This window comes from Lolium perenne, chromosome 4 (genome assembly GCF_019359855.2).
Source record: "Lolium perenne isolate Kyuss_39 chromosome 4, Kyuss_2.0, whole genome shotgun sequence".
In the NCBI taxonomy this organism is placed as follows: domain Eukaryota; kingdom Viridiplantae; phylum Streptophyta; class Magnoliopsida; order Poales; family Poaceae; genus Lolium; species Lolium perenne.
The window spans coordinates 50374785-50395875 of record NC_067247.2 but is presented as its reverse complement, the minus strand read 5'-3'; the positions used below and the strand labels follow the sequence as shown (position 1 = coordinate 50395875).

At 45.4% G+C, this 21091-nt stretch overlaps 1 protein-coding gene across 2 annotated transcripts; it reads left to right on the top strand.

The window, feature by feature from the left end:
* The first annotated feature begins 2101 nt into the window (after window positions 1-2101).
* On the top strand, window positions 2102-11393 carry LOC127292477 (probable glutamate carboxypeptidase PLA3). Of its 2 annotated transcripts, XM_051321882.2 has the most exons (10): window positions 2128-3216; window positions 6189-6431; window positions 7391-7543; window positions 7823-7891; window positions 8725-8812; window positions 9438-9521; window positions 9781-9869; window positions 10001-10114; window positions 10864-10998; window positions 11125-11393. In XM_051321882.2, exons 1-10 carry the CDS (start codon window positions 2272-2274, stop codon window positions 11347-11349), a joined length of 2145 nt encoding a protein of 714 aa, XP_051177842.1. In that variant the 5' UTR covers window positions 2128-2271; the 3' UTR covers window positions 11350-11393. The 2 variants fall into 2 exon arrangements, with proteins under 2 accessions (XP_051177843.1, XP_051177842.1); XM_051321883.2 differs by lacking the exon at window positions 9438-9521 and having other exon boundaries at window positions 2102-3216.
* The last annotated feature ends 9698 nt before the right edge of the window (window positions 11394-21091 follow it).

Here is a 21091-nt window from a genome sequence, read left to right as displayed (position 1 = left end):
TGCCGTCAAAGGCCAAACAACGCCAACGCTAGCTACTGCCTGTGATCTTCCCCTGGACCTGTCGTCCGCCTTCAATTTGAAGAAGTCTACTTCCACGTCGACAACGTCGGTGGTGATCAGGGGCGCCTCCTGCTCTTCATGTGAAGTATCTCCGGCTGTCCGGCGTTGTGCTCATCTTGCACCGCCGCCGGCCGTTCCATTGGCACCGGAAGGCTCCTGGTAGTTCTTTGAGAAGACCGTAGTTTGCGATGCCAGGATTCGATCTAGTCCTTGTACTACTCGGGAAACATACCGTATGGGAGTTGTCGCGTGATTTTCTGGTGCAGGATAGCGGGGCAACAACCGATCTGATTTTCACGGGGGATTTTTGCTGGATCGGCCGAAGCCCACGACCAACACGACTTGGATAACTGCTCGGTTACGATTCCTTCGCGGGTAGCCGGTTTTTTAGGCTTTCCTTAGTTTTCCTGCCGTGGATTGCTCGAGGACGCAGGTTTTCTTTGGATGTGGAACGAATCGCTAATTACCAACACCCTTTTTTTTTGACTAAAGATTAGTTGAGAAATAGTAGGTGTTTGTTGTGCCATTTGAAATTTTGAAAAGCTACGTCTAATGGTGTGGAGTTGTTTGTTGCGTTGAGATAAATCATCTTGGATAGTAGACGTGGGGGGTATTATTGTCCATCCTAAAAATGTGACACCAGGCATTGACCAGTTTGCTCTTAATAGTAGAGATTGTAAAGGACCAGGAACTTTGTTGTAACCGTGGAAAGAACATGGATTATTTTCCTGGCGCCCCTAGCTTAGCACCCTCGTTGTACTTGTCCTTATGAGCCGCCGCCACCCACTTGGTTGTTGAATCAAGAGGAGGTTGTTGCTAACGGTTGTACTAGTGGGGGTTCCATCTGGGCTGCTGATTCTGACGTGGCTTCCCTCCTCTTCCATAGTAGCCACTCCCGACCGCGTCGCCCACTTGGCATCTTCAGAACTTCAGCGTATGCAGATTTCCCATGGGTTTCACTCCAAAATTCCAACAAAATCTGAAGGCCTTTGTCTCTTCGCGGGTCAGCTCTCCAACACGAACCAGTAGTGGCGGAGCCAGAAGGTGTTAGCCCCACCCTAACATTTGCCCCCATCACATATTAAGCAATTCGAGTCGCCAAACTCGCGTGAATCAAAGAGGTATCTCCGAATTCGAACGAGATTGTTGTCTACCAAGTAAACGACAAGAATTCACTTCACATCATTTTCTACTCGGGCTACATGCTCGTACTATATGTACTAGGAACAGGAGATATAGGACGAGCATGTAGCACGGGTAGGCGGTAGTAGTAGGCAAGAAAATACTACCTCCGTTTCGACAAATTTAAGTAACATAATTTTAATTATATTATATGTAATTGGTATCGTTTGATTTATATTGAAGAACACATTCTAATGATGCTAATCTTATACCAACAATCTTCATAAATTTAGAGTAATACTTGATTAAAGAAAAAATATGTATAAGGAGGATTCCTTATTCACTGGAATGGAGGGAGTAGGAGAAGAAAGCTAGGCACATCGATTAAGTAGACACCCCATTGATATGCGTAGCAATAGCACTAGCAGGATTCCCCGCAAAAGACAAGAAATAACACTAGGAATAATAATAGGATAGCAAGAAGTTGGGTAGAGACGAGACGACGCCCCCATCAACAGGCACCGAGACCGAGACCTAGACCGGAATCGCCGCGGAAGGGCCGCCACCCGGAGCGCACCACAACGTCCAGGTGCGCCGGTCGCTGTCCTCTGTCTCAGCAAAGGTAAAGCTCGCGGGCGACAGCGTCGTCCCGGGCCCGGCACGCTCCCCGCGCGCAGCACACGTACCAGAGTTCAGAGGTACCTCTCGCATCCCTTCCACTGGCTCGAGGTGCTGCACGCACCGTCCGGCCCAGCCAATCCCGGCGCTCCAACTGCTACCGCACGAAACGCCGCGGCGGCGCTTCACTCGCTCCGAGTGGAAACCGCCGGGCCCAGCTCGCAAAGCAGGCGTCCATGCTGTGGGCGTACCTATCGGAATCCAGGCCGGCCACCGCGTAGAGCACTGGTACTGTGGACCACATGAACCTACGATGAACAGTGTACTCACATACGGCACCTACTTGTAACAGTTCATCCCGTGGGCGTTAATAAAGCTGCGAATCAGTGCGTTCGCACGCCGGCATTCCCACAGCACTCCCCACTACCACCCGCCGCCGCCGCCGACGCGTGGCGACCGTCTCCGGCGCAAATGCGGCACTTCTCGCTGCTGCCACCGGGCGCCGCCGTCCGCGTCCTCCTGCCCTTCGGCCTCCTGCTCCTCGTCTCACTCCTCGTCCTCCGCGGCCGCACCGTACAGCAGCTCCACCTCACCGTGACCAACACCCGCACCTCCGCCCCGGACCCCGCCGCGCTCTTCCTCTCGCTCTCCCCGGGCGCCAACGCGACCATCGCCGCCGACCTCCGCTTCCTCACCGCGGGGCCGCACCTCGCGGGGACCCCGCCCGCCGCATCCGTCACCTCCCACGTCCTCGCCCGCCTCCGCGCCGCCGGTCTCCACACCGTCACCCGCGACTACACCCCGCTCCTCTCCTACCGCGCGCACGCCTCCCTCGCGCTCCTCTCCCCGGACCGCTCCCTCCTGGCGCGCCTCTCCGTCGACGAACCAGCAGACCCCCATCGGCGCCTCGCGCGGCCCTACCACGCCTACTCCCCCTCCGGGGCCGCCGTCGCCGAGGCGGTCTTCGTCAACCTCGGCCGCGAGGAGGACTTCCGCGCGCTCGACCGGCTCGGGGTCGCCGTCCGCGGCCGCGTCGCTGTGGCCGTCCGCGGGGGCGGGTACCGCGGCGGGGTAGTGGCGCGCGCCGCGGCCCGGGGCGCCGCCGCCGTGCTCATCGCCGGCCGCGCGGACGGCGGCGTCGAGCGCGGCACCGTCATCCTCGGGGGCCCCGGCGACCCGCTCACGCCCGGCTGGGCCGCCACGGACGGGGCCCAGCGCCTAGGGTTCGACGAGGAGATCGTAAAGCGCCGGTTCCCGACGATCCCGTCCATGCCGGTCTCGGCCGACACGGCTGAGGCCATCGTACGGACCCTCGGCGGGCCGCCCTTGCCGCCGGAGTGGCGCGCCGCTCTCAACCTCGGGGACCACGTCGGCGGGATCGGGCCAGGCCCCACGCTCCTCAACTTCACCTACCTGGTATACACATACACAGCACACTCCATATTCACTCTTTGGTATTTTGCTGTCCCCGTACTACTACTAGAGACAAGAAACAACGACAATTAAGCCCCAAAACTGGAAATGCCGTGGACTGATGCTCATCCTTTGACCCGCCTGGATTTGGGGGCTTCTATAGATAGCCTGTTTTTGCTATTATCAACTCATCATTCACAAAGATACTTCTCTCTTCTACTCAGGTGACGTTTGCTTAATTTGGTCTCTTGTGTTATCCTCTACTGTACCATGAAAGTTACGCAGCGAAATACAGTAGCAAATGTCCTTGTCAGCCCACTGGTCCTTGCTTCTTTGTTGATCTTATCATCACCTTTTTCCGTAGCAAGACTGTGTCAACAGATAGCGGCTCTGTTTGGTGTTTACTGTGCTCCCAGGTGTTTTTTGCTGCTTGTACAGATTTGGTTGGCTTTCTCACATTATTGTCAAGGGACTTCCTTCATCTGATATACTTCCTCACTTTCTTTATGCAAGGCGAATAATTTTCTTGGTCATGTTGCATCATGTAAGGCGGGGTGTGAATTAGTTGATGGTTTGGGTTGTTTACCCACATTTGTAACACCTTTGCTCTCCTGCATGATGTGATGATAGTCACTATCTGTTTCCATTGTACTATATGTCTGTAGGGATAGCATGGTCATTTTTTGCTTCCCTTAATCCTTTTGCACTCTCAGAATACAGTTATAATTTATGAACGAGGGAGATTTTTTTTTTTTTGGCAAAATACCAAATTAGTTTGAGTATACCAAATAACATAACATTTGGATAGTCTAAGTTTTGCAAGTGCTCAATGCTTCTTTCGGCGATTCTGTACTATTGGTGCATATTCTTCCTTTGCATTTTATATGCCTGGGAGACTGAGTTGTGCATTACAGTTTAGTTTAGCACTGTTGCATCCCCTATCCAACTGTAAGTACTTGTACCTTACTACATTAGTCAAGATCATGGCAGTTTTAAGTTCTAAAAGTAGTAAAACCTTCTCTCATTTTTTGTTTAAGGAGTTCAGGAAGATGGCTACCATAAAGGATATTTTTGCTGTCCTCGTACATATTCACAAATAGAGACAAGAGAGAACGACATTTGTTGCCCAAAACGGGAAATGCTGTGGACTGCTGATCCTTTGATCCGCCTGGATTTGGTGGTTTCTGTAGATAGGCTAACATGTTGCTACGAACTCACACAGATACTTCTGCTGAGGTGGCGCTTGCTTAATTGGTCCGTGTGGCAAATGTCATGTTGCTATGAACTCACACAGATACAGTAGCCAATGTGGTTATCAACTTCACTATTTTGGTTCCAGTGGTCCTTGCATCTCACGACCTTGTCACCTTTTCCACAGCAAGACTGCGTCAACAAATAGCGGCTCTGTTTGGTGTTTTTACTGCCCCCAGATGGTTTCTGCTGCCTGTGCACAGTTTGGTTGGCTTACTGAAGACTATTATTACGGACACAGGGTGAGAGGTGTTTAAGTGTATAAGTAGATTTCCTAGCCCTTTCCATCAGTTCGGCCTTTTGGTTGCGTTGGCTAGTGCATGAAGGTTACAGAGGAGAGAAGGACACATGAGGCGATCGTGAAACCCATCTAGGGTTCTGTCCCTCTCGCCGGCGATGCTGCCGGTCTGCTCCGACTCCGGTGGCCTTGGGGCCTTGGATGCGTGGGGGATCGCGGCCTCTCACCGGCGGGAAGGTTTTTGTTCTTTGTTTAGTTTGTTTTCAGTGTCTTCTTGGGGATGGTGAGGCGGCGGCTACTTCTTGAAGTCAGAATAAGATCCTCCCCGCCCTATCCTTGCTCTGGTGGTGCGTCTAACACCGGCGGAGGGTGCGTGGAGTTGTGTGTCTGGCGGATCTGCTGGGATCCGGTTGGTTTTTGTGTTCGCTGGTGTGGTTTCAGGTCAGTCTCTTCTGATCTACGGTTGTCATCATCGGCGACGGTGGCTCCTTTGGTGCGCTGGTTCTTTGAGGCCTTAGCACGGCGACGTCCCGTCAGCCTACTACAACAAGCTCTACTACGACAAGCTTTGCCTGGCTCCCGTGATGGAGGGGCGAGGACGGCGGCGCGCGTTTGGCCCGCGCCAGTGTCTGTAGTCGTCGCTAGGTGGTCCAATGACCTATTTGTAATTTTAATTACTTTTGGGTCTTTTTGTACTGCTGTTGATGATTATTAATAGATCGGTGGAATTTTTGCAAAAAAAAAAACATGGTATCACAACCTAGGTCTCGAGTTTGAGTCCTGGCTTTCGCAATTTATCCTAAAATTGTTGTTGCCCCCTCGGTGTCCTTGTATAGGCACGTACATGCCTCTTGAGCCTGCCTCTGACTATTGGTTGCGTTGGCTAGTGCATGAAGCTTAACAAAATGAACAAATGAACGTCGAGGATTCTTTCTTCCTACACCTCCTCACTTTCATTTTGCATTTTCTAGGTCTTGCTGCATCATATAAGGCGGGGGTGTCGATTAGTTGATGTTTTTCATTGTTTACCCACGTCTGTCACATCTTTGCACTCCTCCATGATTTCATAGTCACTAACTATTTCCATTGTGCATAGGATTAGCATAACTTAACATTTGGACACCCAGTTTTGGAGGTGCTAAATGCTTCTTAGGGTGACTTTATGCTGTAGACCGTTTTATCACCCAGTTTTGGAAGTGCTAAATGCTTCTTCGGATGACTTTATGCTGTATACCGTTTTATCATTATTTTGCTGGACCAGGAAAGTGTTGGACAAACAAAAGACATGATAATTGTCTGTCATTCATGATGCATCTTCTGTTCTTTTGCATTTTATATGCCTGGGAGAAAAATTTCTGTATTACAGTTTATAATTGTTGCATCTTCTATCAAAGTCGAAGTATCTGTACCTTATTACAATAGTCAAGATCATGGTGGTTTTAACTTTTAAAAATAGTGAAACTGTCTTCTCGTTTCTTTGTTGAAGGAGGACAGGAAGATGGCTACCATAAAGGATATTTTTTCTATCATCAAAGGATATGAAGAACCCGATCGTTACGTGATCCTTGGTAACCACCGAGATGCATGGACTTATGGAGCAGTTGATCCTAACAGTGGGACAGCTGCACTTCTAGATGTTGCTCGCCGGCTTGGTATAATGCTGCAATCAGGTTGGACACCTCGGAGGACCATCATTATTTGTAGCTGGGACGCAGAAGAGTTTGGAATGGTAAGTCGACAGGTCCATGTAACCATCGGACGTGTGTACTAATGCCAGGGGGCATGTGCCCCCCTCCCCCACCCCCAAAAATACATTGAAACTACACATGTAAGAAATGCATGTGTTTATTTTGCAAAAAAAAAGTGATTATGTAGCGTGCAATGTCACCTACCTAGAGTAGTGCAATGGAATTGGCAATGTAAAGTATGTAACTGAGTTCTGTAGCTTGTAACATGACCTAGAAAATGCTTGTGTTTAACAGGTATCTTTTTTATTGACAATGTAAGAAAATGCATGTGTTTATTTTGCAAAAAAAAAAGTAATTTGGCAAGGGCGTGCAGTGTCACTTACCTAGAGTTTGGAATGGTAAGTTTATACCAATGGAAGAACTAAAGATACCTGCTAAAAAAGAGCTATGTAAGTATGTAACCATTGGATGAATGTACTGCAAGATGAATTGGCAAACTGGTTGCAGTTGGCACAATTGTTTTGACTGAGCAAGTGCATGCTCTTTTTGGCAAAATATCAGAAACAGGCAGACAATAAGTTTTATTGATTATTGATATTTTATGATTTGCATAGCATTTTCTTGATTTGATCAAATAGCAAAATCATAATAGCATGAAGTCTGTATGTGCTATCTAGATGTTAGGCTGTTCAGTATCCCGAGACCATTGTTCAAGAATTTGGCCGAATCACCGATTAAATGGCCAGTTAATCGCTGCTCGGTGGGTCACTGATTAGCCGATAAATGCCGATTACCCCATTAATCAGCTGATTAACTGGCGAATTTGCCGATTAATCGCTATTCAGTGGCCGAGCGAGCCGTTACCAGTTAACGAACTCCTGAACAACCTGAGTAAAAGATTATTTTACTTGCTTTCCTTCTCATTCATGCCAAACCTCCAGACTCATTTAATTTTTGCTACATTTTGCCTTTTCTATATTTTGAAGGTTCTTTTTTCCAGATCGGGTCAACTGAATGGGTCGAAGAGAACCTTGGAGATCTCCATTCCAAGGCTGTAGCTTACTTGAATGTTGATTGTGCTGTGCAAGGCATGGGGCTCTTCGCAGGTTCTACTCCCCAGTTGGACAAACTCTTGGTTGAAGTTACAAGACAGGTAGAAGCAATTTGTTTTGTTCTTACATTCTTCTCTGGGCTGGGAATTTAGTCTTGCTAAAACTTAAATGCAATTTCACTTTTAGATAACGATACCAATCCCTTGGCACATGGTTCTGTTAGAAGAAGCTTTATTAGTACCTGACCTATTTCTTGCGTACGGTTGAAACTAGTTAAGCGTACTACTTGCAAGAATCATTACCGCATCATAGTCAGTGAGATATCAAAGAAATGGAATGAATACATGAGGTTTATTCTAGTTTGAACCTGCTATTTCCAGGTAAAGGATCCAGATGTTGAAGGAAAGACAGTTCATGATACATGGATTGCAATGAATGGTGGTATCAGTGTAAGAATTATATTTGTTTAATTTCATTCTGTATACGGTATAGTAGCTGGACTGCAATTCAACGTGGTTACTTGTCTCTAGTTGCTCTAAACTGTTCAGAAATTAGAAGTAAAATAATAGTTTCACAGCAGAGCCATGTAGAGGTCACAGTTTGTCCTTTGCATGCAAGATAAACGTGAATTTGAATTATCCACGTGGGAATCACATCTCATTTGTGGTCTCATAATTTTCTTACTAATACAATGGACTATCATGTATGATGATGTTAGTAGGAACAGGCATAGCATGCTATCATTGCGTCTAATTGCTGCAAATGCTGTAGGTGTTTATAGGTCGGTCATAGTAGGTACGCACACTCCTCCCCAAATTTGGCTACTACAGTTTATTTAGGTCAGATCAACTTTTTATTCAAGTCGGCAGTCAGGATAACAGCCGTACCAGAGGAATGTGATAGCAGCCACTTGCCATTTTAAATTATGTGTATTTCTAATATGAAGATCTCTTCGATCTTTATGGGTTTTTACTAAAATAGGTGGATATATTGTGTAAGTGGAACACAGTAGCAATACAGAGGCCAAACCAAGAAAATAAGACGTTCATATCTTGTATTCACAATCATCTAATATATTGTTTGTAAGTTTTTGTGTAATGTGGAAAGGTTTCCCTTCATTTTTTGTTTCAAGAGCGCCTCTTTCCTAATATAATCTGTAATCTCACATGTGTGCATTGACCAAACACTGAAACCCGCACATACTAATTGTACTGGAGATGATCTTGGCCGGTGCCTTGTGTTCTGTTTTAGATTTATTTCTGAAGATGATCTCAGTTTGCAGATAGAAAGACTTGCCAGAACTGATTCTGATTTCGCCCCATTTCTACATCATGCTGGAATTCCCTGTGTCGACTTGTACTATGGAAAAGGTATTTGAGCTTTAACCCAATGGTTGCTTGGAGTTGCTAGTTGATATTTGATTCAAAGTCGCGCCTTGTAATCTTCTGATATATACTCTTAACTTTGGCATATATTTGGTTTGAGAAAGAACTGTATATTTTCAAGTATAAGTTACCATATTTTCGTTTTCTTCTAATATCAGATATTGTAGAATTTTGTGTCTCAGATCTACCAATATGAATTTCTTTCATATAAATATCGATTTTAGGATCTTTACTGCTACTAATGTTTGAAGTATTTTGGCTGGTTTATAGAATGCATGCCAATCATTTTTTGTTATTTTCATATTTTTTGTGGTCAACCTTAATTTAGGCGAATACAATTTTGTTTCTTGCTCTACCTTTACTTACCATGTTCTTACTAAATCTGCTAATATATGATGTAAACAACATCACTCATGGGCGGATCTAGGCTATTGGCAAGGGGGGCAGCTGCCCCCCACTTAAATCTTTAATCTCTTTGTAAAGTCTAACTAAAATAGAGCTTTGCCCCCACTTAAAAAATATTTTTCTTCAATAAGCATATTCTTGCCCCCACTCAATTTCCATCCTGGCTCCGCCCCTGACATCACTAATAAGGGTACTACTGACACAGAATTTCCTGGCTACCATACTGCACTTGACTCTTATGTCTGGATGGAAAATCATGGCGATCCATTGTTTCTGCGTCATTTGGCTAGTAAGTAGCAACATGATCAATCTAAATGATTTCTTTAGTGCTACAATAACAAGTTTGTTGGTCAAGAGTAAGAATGCTCATGGACTGTGGCCTACAGAATCGCACATATCATTGTGGTTGATTTTAACTGGTGCTTGAGAAATGATGTGTGCAAGCATGTATTACACTCCATCCGTCCCAAAATAAGTTGAGCAAGTTATTTTGGTATGGAGGGAGTATTACTCATCAGACCACTCATTTAGTTTTTGCACTTCATCAGTTACTGAAATTTGGGGACTACTAGTGCTGCGCTTGGCAGACGATCTTGTGTTACCTTTTGATTATCAGACATATGCCTCACAGTTGCAGGTACACCAACTATTCTTAAAAAATTACATTTATCGTTGTTGGGCTTTGCTTTCTCCGTCATACATAACTATTATAGCAACATAGTCTGGATATAGGATTTTTATGTACACTTTGAATTCGTAACATTACAGGAGCATCTAAATGTGTTTGCCGCTATGATGAACAATAGCCAGCCAGTCAATTTCATAAATGGATTAATTAAGGATCTTTCCGGTGCAGCCATGGATGTTCAGAAGGAGGCAAAGGTTTGTTCAAGCTACTTGTTTCTTTGTCCATTGTAGTTCTTTTTTTGTATACCAGACTCCGCGTTAGAATACTTGGTTCCTTTTTTTCCGTTTAGACATTGTAATCATGTGCTGTTGTTTCCTTGTGCTCCAAGAATATGCATTTCTGTAAACAAGTGCTTAAGCAGATCCACATATTTTTCCTCAATTAGACCTTAATGGCGCAACCGAGGGTTAGCCCGGATGGCTACCAGGGTGATGATACCTGTGATGCCCCCCCCCCCCCCCCCCGCTCGAGTTCGAGTCCCGGTACTCACTCGCGGGCGTGGATGCACGGTGCACGGTTGCACTTCTGTGCCCTGAAAACTTAATTCAATGCCGCCATGGGCTAGTCCTGGCTGGTTCGTTTTAGACCTTAATGGCCATGAATCATGTTGCTTGTTCACTGGGTTGAGTGTCGATGCTTTTCCAGAGTAGTACGTCCGCCAAGCCATGAAGGCCTGTACGCCTCGCCACTTCATTCTCTAATCATCTAATGAAACAATCATTAGTCTTTAGCTAATTTGCACCACACACCTAATCCCGTGAGCTGTCCGTCATGTTCGCCGGACTGTCCACTTGCATGCCTAGTAGTAGAGTCTAGCATAATTTCATTCAACACTACCAGATCAGGGTTAATGGAATGGTTTGGCGAGCTGACCTTGGCATCTGAAATTTTGTCGCCTAATCTACTATTAGTTGTTTACGCCATTTGTCTTCTGTGGATCCAGGAGCTAAACCAACTAGATATGCATGATGGATACAGTCTTATGAGGAGGCGGCTGTTGAATGACCGCCTTTTACTTGCCGAAAGAAGCTTCCTTCAAGCGGAAGGACTTCAAGGAAGAGCATGGTATAAGCACCTGGTGAGCAACCCTTGGCCAACTACTATTCAATAACAGTGTAAAAAATCGCAATTCTTTTGTTGTTTCCCGTGAAACTTTATACTTTACGGGCATGCATTGGAATGATTTTCCTGGGTGTATTCACAGTTGTACTCGCCTCCGGAGGACTATGAGAGTGAACTCTCGTTCTTTCCTGGGATTGCTGACGCCATCTCTCGGTCGGGGAACCACAGCGCGAAACAACGGCAGGCGGCTGTGCGGCAGGAAATGTGGAGAGTCTCCATGGCAATCCAGAGGGCTGCGAGTGTGCTCAGAGGCGAATTCAGCTCTCACGATAAACCACTAAGCTTTACTGTTTCCTTGGATCCATGAAATTTGTGCATAAATAAAATTGCTACTACATTTTCTCGTAGAAATGGAAGCATGTGCAATGACAAAGAAAAACTAATGGCATCTCGACGCCCGTTTCTAGTTACGTCCCCAAACGGCGACGCATACAAAAAATTATTTTTTTCATTCAAACTTTATTAGTATATTTTATAAAGTTAAATGAAAAACGACTAAATTGAAACTAAACCTAGCTTAATCGTTGGCTGGGCCACGAGACGGCCAAGCCTTGTCGTGGCGGCTGTCGCTCGCTCTGCTAGCTGTTGGATCTGGAGGTGCATCAACGCCTGTTGGAGTTACCCGAGCATCTCCCCTCAGCGTCGACCTCCACTCGCGGGAGGCCTTGTTTTGGGCCACTTGCATTACGTCACCCCGCCCTTTGTGAGGAGGTGATGGAGAGCCACTCTCCCCACCAAGGAAGCGGGTGACGACGTGTGGCCGTGGCATTGTCTGTCCGTGAGCGGGCGCGACAGCCATAGCCACCTCAAAGTCGGATCACCTTCCGCCGCCCAAAGAAGGAACACGAGCTCCCGACAAAGAAGGCCAAGGAGGAGGAGGCCTGACGATAGCCCGGGGCTCACGCTCACCCTTGAAACGTTGCCTAACGACCTGAGTGCGACGACGACGCTGTTGTCCGTCAGCCTTGAGTGGTCGGCGCACGAGACGGGCAACGTAGACCTCGGTGACGACAACTGCAAGGCAGGTACCAACGATGGCATAGAATGAGGCGGCGAAGGCACAAGTGTCACCCTGAGCATCGTCAAAGATGAGGAGGAGGATCAACTCAACTACAGCTGGTTGCTGCTTGCGCCGTGATGACTAGTTTGGTTTAGGTTTAATTTTTAGTTGAATTTCATTCTAGTTTTTAAAATATAAGAAAATATGAATGCACTTTAAGTTCCTATTTGAAATTTTCTTTTAAATCTATTAAAGACGTGGCTGGAAGAGTTGTCGTCCTACACTCGATCCGGTGCCGTTAACAAACATCGTATGGGGTGCACGAATGAAGATGCTCTTATGTAGGCTCTAACTTAGTGCAAACATTTATTCTTCGACTTTTTTCTTTATTTTTGTAGAAAGTACTCTCTCTGTCCTATTTTTCCCAAAAGTGTCTCAACTACGCGCGAATAAAATTGAGACATTTTTGATGGGTGGAGGAAGTACACCATTATAATCAGCTAGAAGCAATAATGATATGTTATGGAAAACGAAGTCTACAACTAAGATGAAAGGATATGTTCATAAAGGCATCCAAACACAGTCTTAACGTTTTGTTTTAATAAATCTGTCTGGCGAGGTAATTTTTTCTCGGAATACCATTCCATTCTTAGAGCATCTCCAACAGTCTCGCTAAATTTTGGCAGCTCGCTTTATCCGTGCTTCGCGCGTGATGACATATTCACCCCTAACAGAAGCTCTAAATTTTGGAGCTGTAAAACTAGATAGTTGTTTCTGCTCAATTTGTACCGGACGTTTTTCCGACGCGGTAGATATAGTGCACGAGATAGCGCTTTTGGTCCGCGCTGTATTTTAAGGTGCTGGTTGCAGCACATATTAGAGTATCAATTTAAGTCTCACAAATGCTAAACTAGTCCTTTTTTATATACGGCGCCGCGCCCTGTTGGAGATGCTCTTAGGGCATCTCCAACCGAGCGATCCATCATGCGCCCGCGCGTCCGGATGGGTTCAACCGGACAAAAACGCGATCCCAAAAACGGATGGCCGCGGCGTCCGGGATGACCCAAACCCGGCCCAAATCTGGGACGAGTTTGCGTGGCCGCGGACGCCGAAGGCTGGTCGCTCGCGTCCACCCTTTGTCCGCCCCTGGCCCGCCTGTCTGTCTCCCAAAACACAAACCCCTCGCACACATCTCCCGCAGCTCCGCCGCCAGCCAAGGACCGGCGATTTGGGAGCGACGTCGACGTCGGCCACCGTCGTCGAGACGCCGGCAAGCGGGGCGGAAGCATAGGTCGCGGCCCCGTGCTGCTTTCGCCGCGTCGTAGCAGAGTCGGAGGACGCCGTCGCCGTCGCTGTTGTCCTCTTGTCGTCGTCGTGAACAGACAGATGCCATAGGATGGCTTAAGTTGGGGCCGAATGTGCGCTAGAGGATTCGGTGGAGGGTTTTGGTAACACAAGGGTGGAATTCGGATGGAATACCGGTATCTTATTGATGAACTTGGCCTTGGCCAGAGGTTGAAGAAGAACAGTGCAAGCTGTACTTCTAGCTGGTGAGTCTCTCGATCCTCCCGCGCAGGGGTGTGTGATGCGCGTGGTTGGCGTATTGTCTTTCCGTTCGACACGCGTCCGTTGGGAACCCCAAGAGGAAGGTGTGATGCGCACAGCGGCAAGTTTCCCTTAGTAGAAACCAAGGTTTATCGAACCAGTAGGAGTCAAGAAGCACGTTGAAGGTTGATGGCGGCGAGATGTAGTGCGGCGCAACACCAGGGATTCCGGCGCCAACGTGGAACCTGCACAACACAAACCAAGTACTTTGCCCAAACGAAACAACGAGGTTGTCAATCTCACTGGCTTGCTGTAACAAAGGATTAGATGTATAGTGTGGAAGATGATTGTTTGCAGAAAACAGTAGAACAAGTTTTGCAGTAGATTGTATTTCAGTATAGAGAATTGGACCGGGGTCCACAGTTCACTAGAGGTGTCTCTCCCATAAGATAAACCGCATGTTGGGTGAACAAATTACAGTCGGGCAATTGACAAATAGAGAGGGCATGACCATGCACATACATATTATGATGAGTATTGTGAGATTTAATTGGGCATTACGACAAAGTACATAGACCGCTATCCAGCATGCATCTATGCCTAAAAAGTCCACCTTCAGGTTATCATCCGAACCCCTTCCAGTATTAAGTTGCTAACAACAGACAATTGCATTAAGTATTGCGCGTAATGTAATCAATAACTACATCCTCGGACATAGCATCAATGTTTTATCCCTAGTGGCAACAGCACATCCATAACCTTAGAGGTTTCTCTCACTCCCCCAGATTCACGGAGACATGAACCCACTATCGAGCATAAATACTCCCTCTTGGAGTTACTAGCATCAACTTGGCCAGAGCATCTACTAATAACGGAGAGCATGCAAGATCATAAACAACACATAGATATAAATTGATAATCAACATAACATGGTATTCTCTATTCATCAGATCCCAACAAACACAACATATAGAATTACAGATAGATGATCTTGATCATGTTCGGCAGCTCACAAGACCCGACAATTAAGCACAATGAGGAGAAGACAACCATCTAGCTACTGCTATGGACCCATAGTCCAGGGGTAGACTACTCACACATCACTCCGGAGGCGACCATGGCGGCGTAGAGTCCTCCGGGAGATGATTCCCCTCTCCGGCAGGGTGCCGGAGGTGATCTCCTGAATCCCCCGAGATGGGATTGGCGGCGGCGGCGTCTCTGGAAGGTTTTCCGTATCGTGGCTCTCGGTACTGGGGGTTTCGCGACGAAGGCTATTTGTAGGCGGAAGGGTAGGTCAGGGGGCGTCGCGAGGGGCCCAGGAGACAGGTCGGCGCGGCCAAGGGTGGGGCCGCGCCGCCTACCCTCCTGGCCACCTCGTGGCCCCACTTTGTTGACTCTTCGGTCTTCTGGAAGCTTCGTGGCAAAATAGGACCCTGGGCGTTGATTTCGTCCAATTCCGAGAATATTTCCTTACTAGGATTTCTGAAACCAAAAACAGCAGAAAACAGCAACTGGCACTTCGGCATCTTGTTAATAGGTTAGTTCCAGAAAATGCATAAATATGACATAAAGTGTGCATAAAACATGTAGATATCATCAATAATGTGGCATGGAACATAAGAAATTATCGATACGTCGGAGACGTATCAGCATCCCCAAGCTTAGTTTCTGCTCGTCCCGAGCAGGTAAACGATAAACAAAGATAATTTCTGGAGTGACATGCCATCATAACCTTGATCATACTATTGTAAGCATATGTAATGAATGCAGCGATCAAAACAATGTAAATGACATGAGTAAACAACTGAATCATATAGCAAAGACTTTTCATGAATAGTACTTCAAGACAAGCATCAATAAGTCTTGCATAAGAGTTAACTCATAAAGCAATAATTCATAGTAGAGGTATTGAAGCAACACAAAGGAAGATTAAGTTTCAGCGGTTGCTTTCAACTTGTAACATGTATATCTCATGGATAGTTGTCAACATAGAGTAATATAACAAGTGCAATATGCAAGTATGTAGGAATCAATGCACAGTTCACACAAGTGTTTGCTTCTTGAGGTGGAGAGAGATAGGTGAACTGACTCAACAATAAAAGTAAAAGAATGGTCCTTCAAAGAGGAAAGCATCGATTGCTATATTTGTGCTAGAGCTTTGATTTTGAAAACATATAGAGAGCAATAAATTAAAATTTTGAGAGGTGTTTGTTGTTGTCAACGAATGGTAGTGGGCACTCTAACCCCCTTGCCAGACAAACCTTCAAAGAGCGGCTCCCATTTTATTTTATTTTTGTGTGGCACTCCTTCCAACCTTTCTTTCACAAACCATGGCTAACCGAATCCTTCGGGTGCCTGCCAACAATCTCATACCATGAAGGAGTGCCTTTTTATTTTAGTTTTATTATGATGACACTCCTCCCCACCTTTGCTTTCTCAAGCCATGGCCAACCGAATCCTTCGGGTGCCTTCCAATCAATCACATACCATGGAGGAGTGTATATTTTTATTAATTAATTTGGGACTGGGAATCTCATTGCTAGCTCTTTTTGCAAAATTATTGGATAAGCGGATGAAGCCACTAGTCCATTGGTGAAAGTTGCCCAACAAGATTGAAAGATAAACACCACATACTTCCTCATGAGCTATAAAACATTGACACAAATCAGAGGTAATAAGTTTTGAATTGTTTAAAGGTAGCACTCAAGCAATTTACTTTGGAATGGCGTAGAAATACCATGTAGTAGGTAGGTATGGTGGACACAAATGGCATAGTGGTTGGCTCAAGTATTTTGGATGCATGAGAAGTATTCCCTCTCGATACAAGGCTTAGGCTAGCAAGGCTATTTGAAACAAACACAAGGATGAACCGGTGCAGCAAAACTCACATAAAAGACATATTGTAAACATTATAAGACTCTACACCGTCTTCCTTGTTGTTCAAACTCAATACTAGAAATTATCTAGACTTTAGAGAGACCAAATATGCAAACCAAATTTTAGCATGCTCTATGTATTTCTTCATTAATAGGTGCAAAGCATATGATGCAAGAGCTTAGACATGAGCACAACAATTGCCAAGTATCACATTATCCAAGACATTTTAGCAAATTACTACATGTATCATTTTCCAATTCCAACCATATAACAATTTAACGAAGAAGAAACTTCGCCATGAATATTATGAGTAAAGCCTAAGGACATACTTGTCCATATGCAATAGCGGAGCGTATCTCTCTCCCACACAATGAATGCTAGGATCCATTTTATTCAAACAAAAACAAAAACAAAAACAAACCGACGCTCCAAGCAAAGCACATAAGATGTGATGGAATAAAAATATAGTTTCAGGGGAGGAACCTGATAATGTTGTCGATGAAGAAGGGGATGCCTTGGGCATCCCCAAGCTTAGACGCTTGAGTCTTCTTGATATATGCAGGGTTGAACCACCGGGGCATCCCCAAGCTTAGAGCTTTCACTCTCCTTGATCATGTTGTATCATCTCCCTCTCTTGATCCTTGAAAACTTCCTCCACACCAAACTCAAAACAACTCATTAGAGGGTTAGTGCACAATCAAAATATACATGTTCAGAGGTGACATAATCATTCTTAACACTTCTGGACATTGCACAAAGCTACTGAAAGTCAATGGAATCGAAATATCCATCGAACATAACAAAACAGGCAATGCGAAATAAAAGGCAGAATCTGTCAAAACATAACAGTTCGTAATGACGAATTGTATTGAGGCACCAGACTTGCTCAAATGAAAATGCTCAAATTGAATGAAAGTTGCGTACATATCTGAGGATCACTCACGTAAATTGGCATAATTTTCTGAGTTACCTACAGAGAATTTGGCCCAGATTCGTGACAGCAAAGAAATCTGTTTCTGCGCAGTAATCCAAATCTAGTATGAACCTTACTATCAACGACTTTACTTGGCACAACAAAACACTAAACTAAGATAAGGAGAGGTTGCTACAGTAGTAAACAACTTCCAAGACTCAAATATAAAACAAAATTACAGTAGTAAAAACATGGGTTGTCTCCCATAAGCGCTTTTCTTTAACGCCTTTCAGCTAGGCGCAGAAAGTGTGTATCAAGTATTATCAAGAGACGGTGTATCAACATTACCTTGGGCTTTACCCTTACCTTTCTTGTTCTTTTTCTTTCTCTTTGACTTAGGGAATACATGTCTTCCCCCGGTGTAGAGGTGAATTTCAGGGTGCCTTCTCCCATATCTATGACTGCTCCCAATAGTTTCAGCAGGGATCTTCCGAGTGTGATTTGTCCTGTTCCTACACATTCAATAACAAGATAATCAATGGATATTGTTCTTCCAAGAATGGTTGTATGCACACCTGCGGCTATTCCCTTTGGAATTATAACAGAGTTATCAATAAGAGTTATTTCTTCTCCTCCTTCAACGAATCCCCAAAGTTGCAAAGATTCATGAATACTCTTAGGCATAAGGCAAAATTCAGACATAATATCACAATTGGCATGAAGAGTTTGATCACCGATAACAATTTTAACAGTAGGATCCCATAATGAAGGTTCAGAGTTCACTAAAACTTGTTCAAGACGGTTACGAACATAGCGATAGTTGTCATTCAAGCGAGATGCACTTGTCTCAAGATTGTTTAATCTATTATAAATGCTAATAAGGGCTGAATCAAAGTTATTAGCTGAATCATGTGATGCAACCAACTTCTTTATGGCATTAAAAGCTTGATCCCCATTGCAATGAAGGAAATCTCCTCCCACTAAAGCATCCAAGGCATATCTATAGTGAATCATAAGACCAAAATAAAAATTACTAAGGAGCAAACTTAAAGTCATTTGAGGTTCAGTTTTACGATAAGAAGTAAAAATTCTAGACCAAGCATCTTTAAAATTCTCCTCATCCCCTTGTTTAAAAGTGAAGACTAATTCTTCAGGCGAAGAAGTAACAGGTGCAGAGCTAGACATGGTAACAAAAGTAACTAATTTTTTTGTATTTTTAATATAGAGTGCAAGACAGTAAATAAAGTAAAACAAGCAACTAATTTTTTTGTATTTTGATTTAGTGCAGCAAACAAAGTAGTAAATAAAATAAAGCAAGACAAAAACAAAGTAAAGAGATTGGGATGTGGAGACTCCCCTTGCAGCGTGTCTTGATCTCCCCGGCAACGGTGCCAGAAATTTTGCTTGATGCGCGTGGTTGACGTATTGTCTTTCCGTTCGACACGCGTCCGTTGGGAACCCCAAGAGGAAGGTGTGATGCGCACAGCGGCAAGTTTCCCTCAGTAGAAACCAAGGTTTATCGAACCAGTAGGAGTCAAGAAGCACGTTGAAGGTTGATGGCGGCGAGATGTAGTGCGGCGCAACACCAGGGATTACGGCGCCAACGTGGAACCTGCACAACACAAACCAAGTACTTTGCCCCAACGAAACAGCGAGGTTGTCAATCTCACTGGCTTGCTGTAACAAAGGATTAGATGTATAGTGTGGAAGATGATTGTTTGCAGAAAACAGTAGAACAAGTATTGCAGTAGATTGTATTTCAGTATAGAGAATTGGACCGGGGTCCACAGTTCACTAGAGGTGTCTCTCCCATAAGATAAACAGCATGTTGGGTGAACAAATTACAGTTGGGCAATTGACAAATAGAGAGGGCATGACCATGCACATACATATTATGATGAGTATTGTGAGATTTAATTGGGCATTACGACAAAGTACATAGACCGCTATCCAGCATGCATCTATGCCTAAAAAGTCCACCTTCAGGTTATCATCCGAACCCCTTCCAGTATTAAGTTGCTAACAACAGACAATTGCATTAAGTATTGCGCGTAATGTAATCAATAACTACATCCTCGGACATAGCATCAATGTTTTATCCCTAGTGGCAACAAAGCACATCCATAACCTTAGAGGTTTCTCTCACTCCCAGATTCACGGAGACATGAACCCACTATCGAGCATAAATACTCCCTCTTGGAGTTACTAGCATCAACTTGGCCAGAGCATCTACTAATAACGGAGAGCATGCAAGATCATAAACAACACATAGATATAAATTGATAATCAACATAACATGGTATTCTCTATTCATCGGATCCCAACAAACACAACATATAGAATTACAGATAGATGATCTTGATCATGTTCGGCAGCTCACAAGACCCGACAATTAAGCACAATGAGGAGAAGACAACCATCTAGCTACTGCTATGGACCCATAGTCCAGGGGTAGACTACTCACACATCACTCCGGAGGCGACCATGGCGGCGTAGAGTCCTCCGGGAGATGATTCCCCTCTCCGGCAGGGTGCCGGAGGTGATCTCCTGAATCCCCCGAGATGGGATTGGCGGCGGCGGCGTCTCTGGAAGGTTTTCCGTATCGTGGCTCTCGGTACTGGGGGTTTCGCGACGAAGGCTATTTGTAGGCGGAAGGGTAGGTCAGGGGGCGTCGCGAGGGGCCCAGGAGACAGGTCGGCGCGGCCAAGGGTGGGGCCACGCCTCCTACCCTCCTGGCCACCTCGTGGCCCCACTTCGTTGACTCTTCGGTCTTCTGGAAGCTTCGTGGCAAAATAGGACCCTGGGCGTTGATTTCGTCCAATTCCGAGAATATTTCCTTACTAGGATTTCTGAAACCAAAAACAGCAGAAAACAAAGAATCGGCACTTCGGCATCTTGTTAATAGGTTAGTTCCAGAAAATGCATAAATATGACATAAAGTGTGCATAAAACATGTAGATATCATCAATAATGTGGCATGGAACATAAGAAATTATTGATACGTCGGAGACGTATCAGTGTGCTCCCTCTCCTTATATAGGGGAGAGGGTGGCTTACAAGGGAATAAACCCTAATGGCATCTTTGACTGGACAAACTACTTTACAAAGCCTCTTTGGCATCAGGTGACGCCGGTATGTCTTTAATCAAGGAAGATGACATCCTCCGGTAGCTTTTACGTCATCCTCTGCTTTGGCGTCAGGGCTTCGTTTAAAGCCGAACTGCTTCGCTCATCCTTGTCCTCTAATCCTTGAGAGAATCTTTGACCAGACTGCCGACGTGCTACAGTATAGCCTATGCCGGTACTCCGGTACCTTCTTAGCTTATTCTATACCCCTCCTGGGATACCGGTATAGTTTCACTTAGCCACGTATCTGTCTTTGTCATCCAGAATAATCTTTAAACCTGTACATCAACTGCCTAGACAAGGCTAGTTTGCCATGCCTTTGGCATACCGGGGGTCATCCCCCCAACATTAGTCCCCGAAGCTGGTATAGTCCGGTGGATCCTATCCGACAGACCATGCCAGGTTCCCATCTTGAACATACCGGTTTAACCTTTCCGGCGTTTCTGCCGAGACCACATTACCTTATCTCCACAAACAAACCTTCCGGCTTTTAGCCGAAATCATATGACCGTACCGATCTTTTCCGGTAGCTTTGCCATTAAACGTTCCTCGATGAAGTCAAGAATATGTTGGAAACAGTGCCTGTCAG

Coding starts and splice junctions, on each gene's coding strand:
- LOC127292477 (XM_051321882.2), top strand. CDS start 2,272: ATGCGGCACTTCTCGCTGCTGCCACCGGGCGCCGCCGTCCGCGTCCTC. Junction 10,115..10,863: donor ATGTTCAGAAGGAGGCAAAG/GTTTGTTCAAGC, acceptor CTGTGGATCCAG/GAGCTAAACCAACTAGATAT. Junction 10,999..11,124: donor GAGCATGGTATAAGCACCTG/GTGAGCAACCCT, acceptor GTGTATTCACAG/TTGTACTCGCCTCCGGAGGA.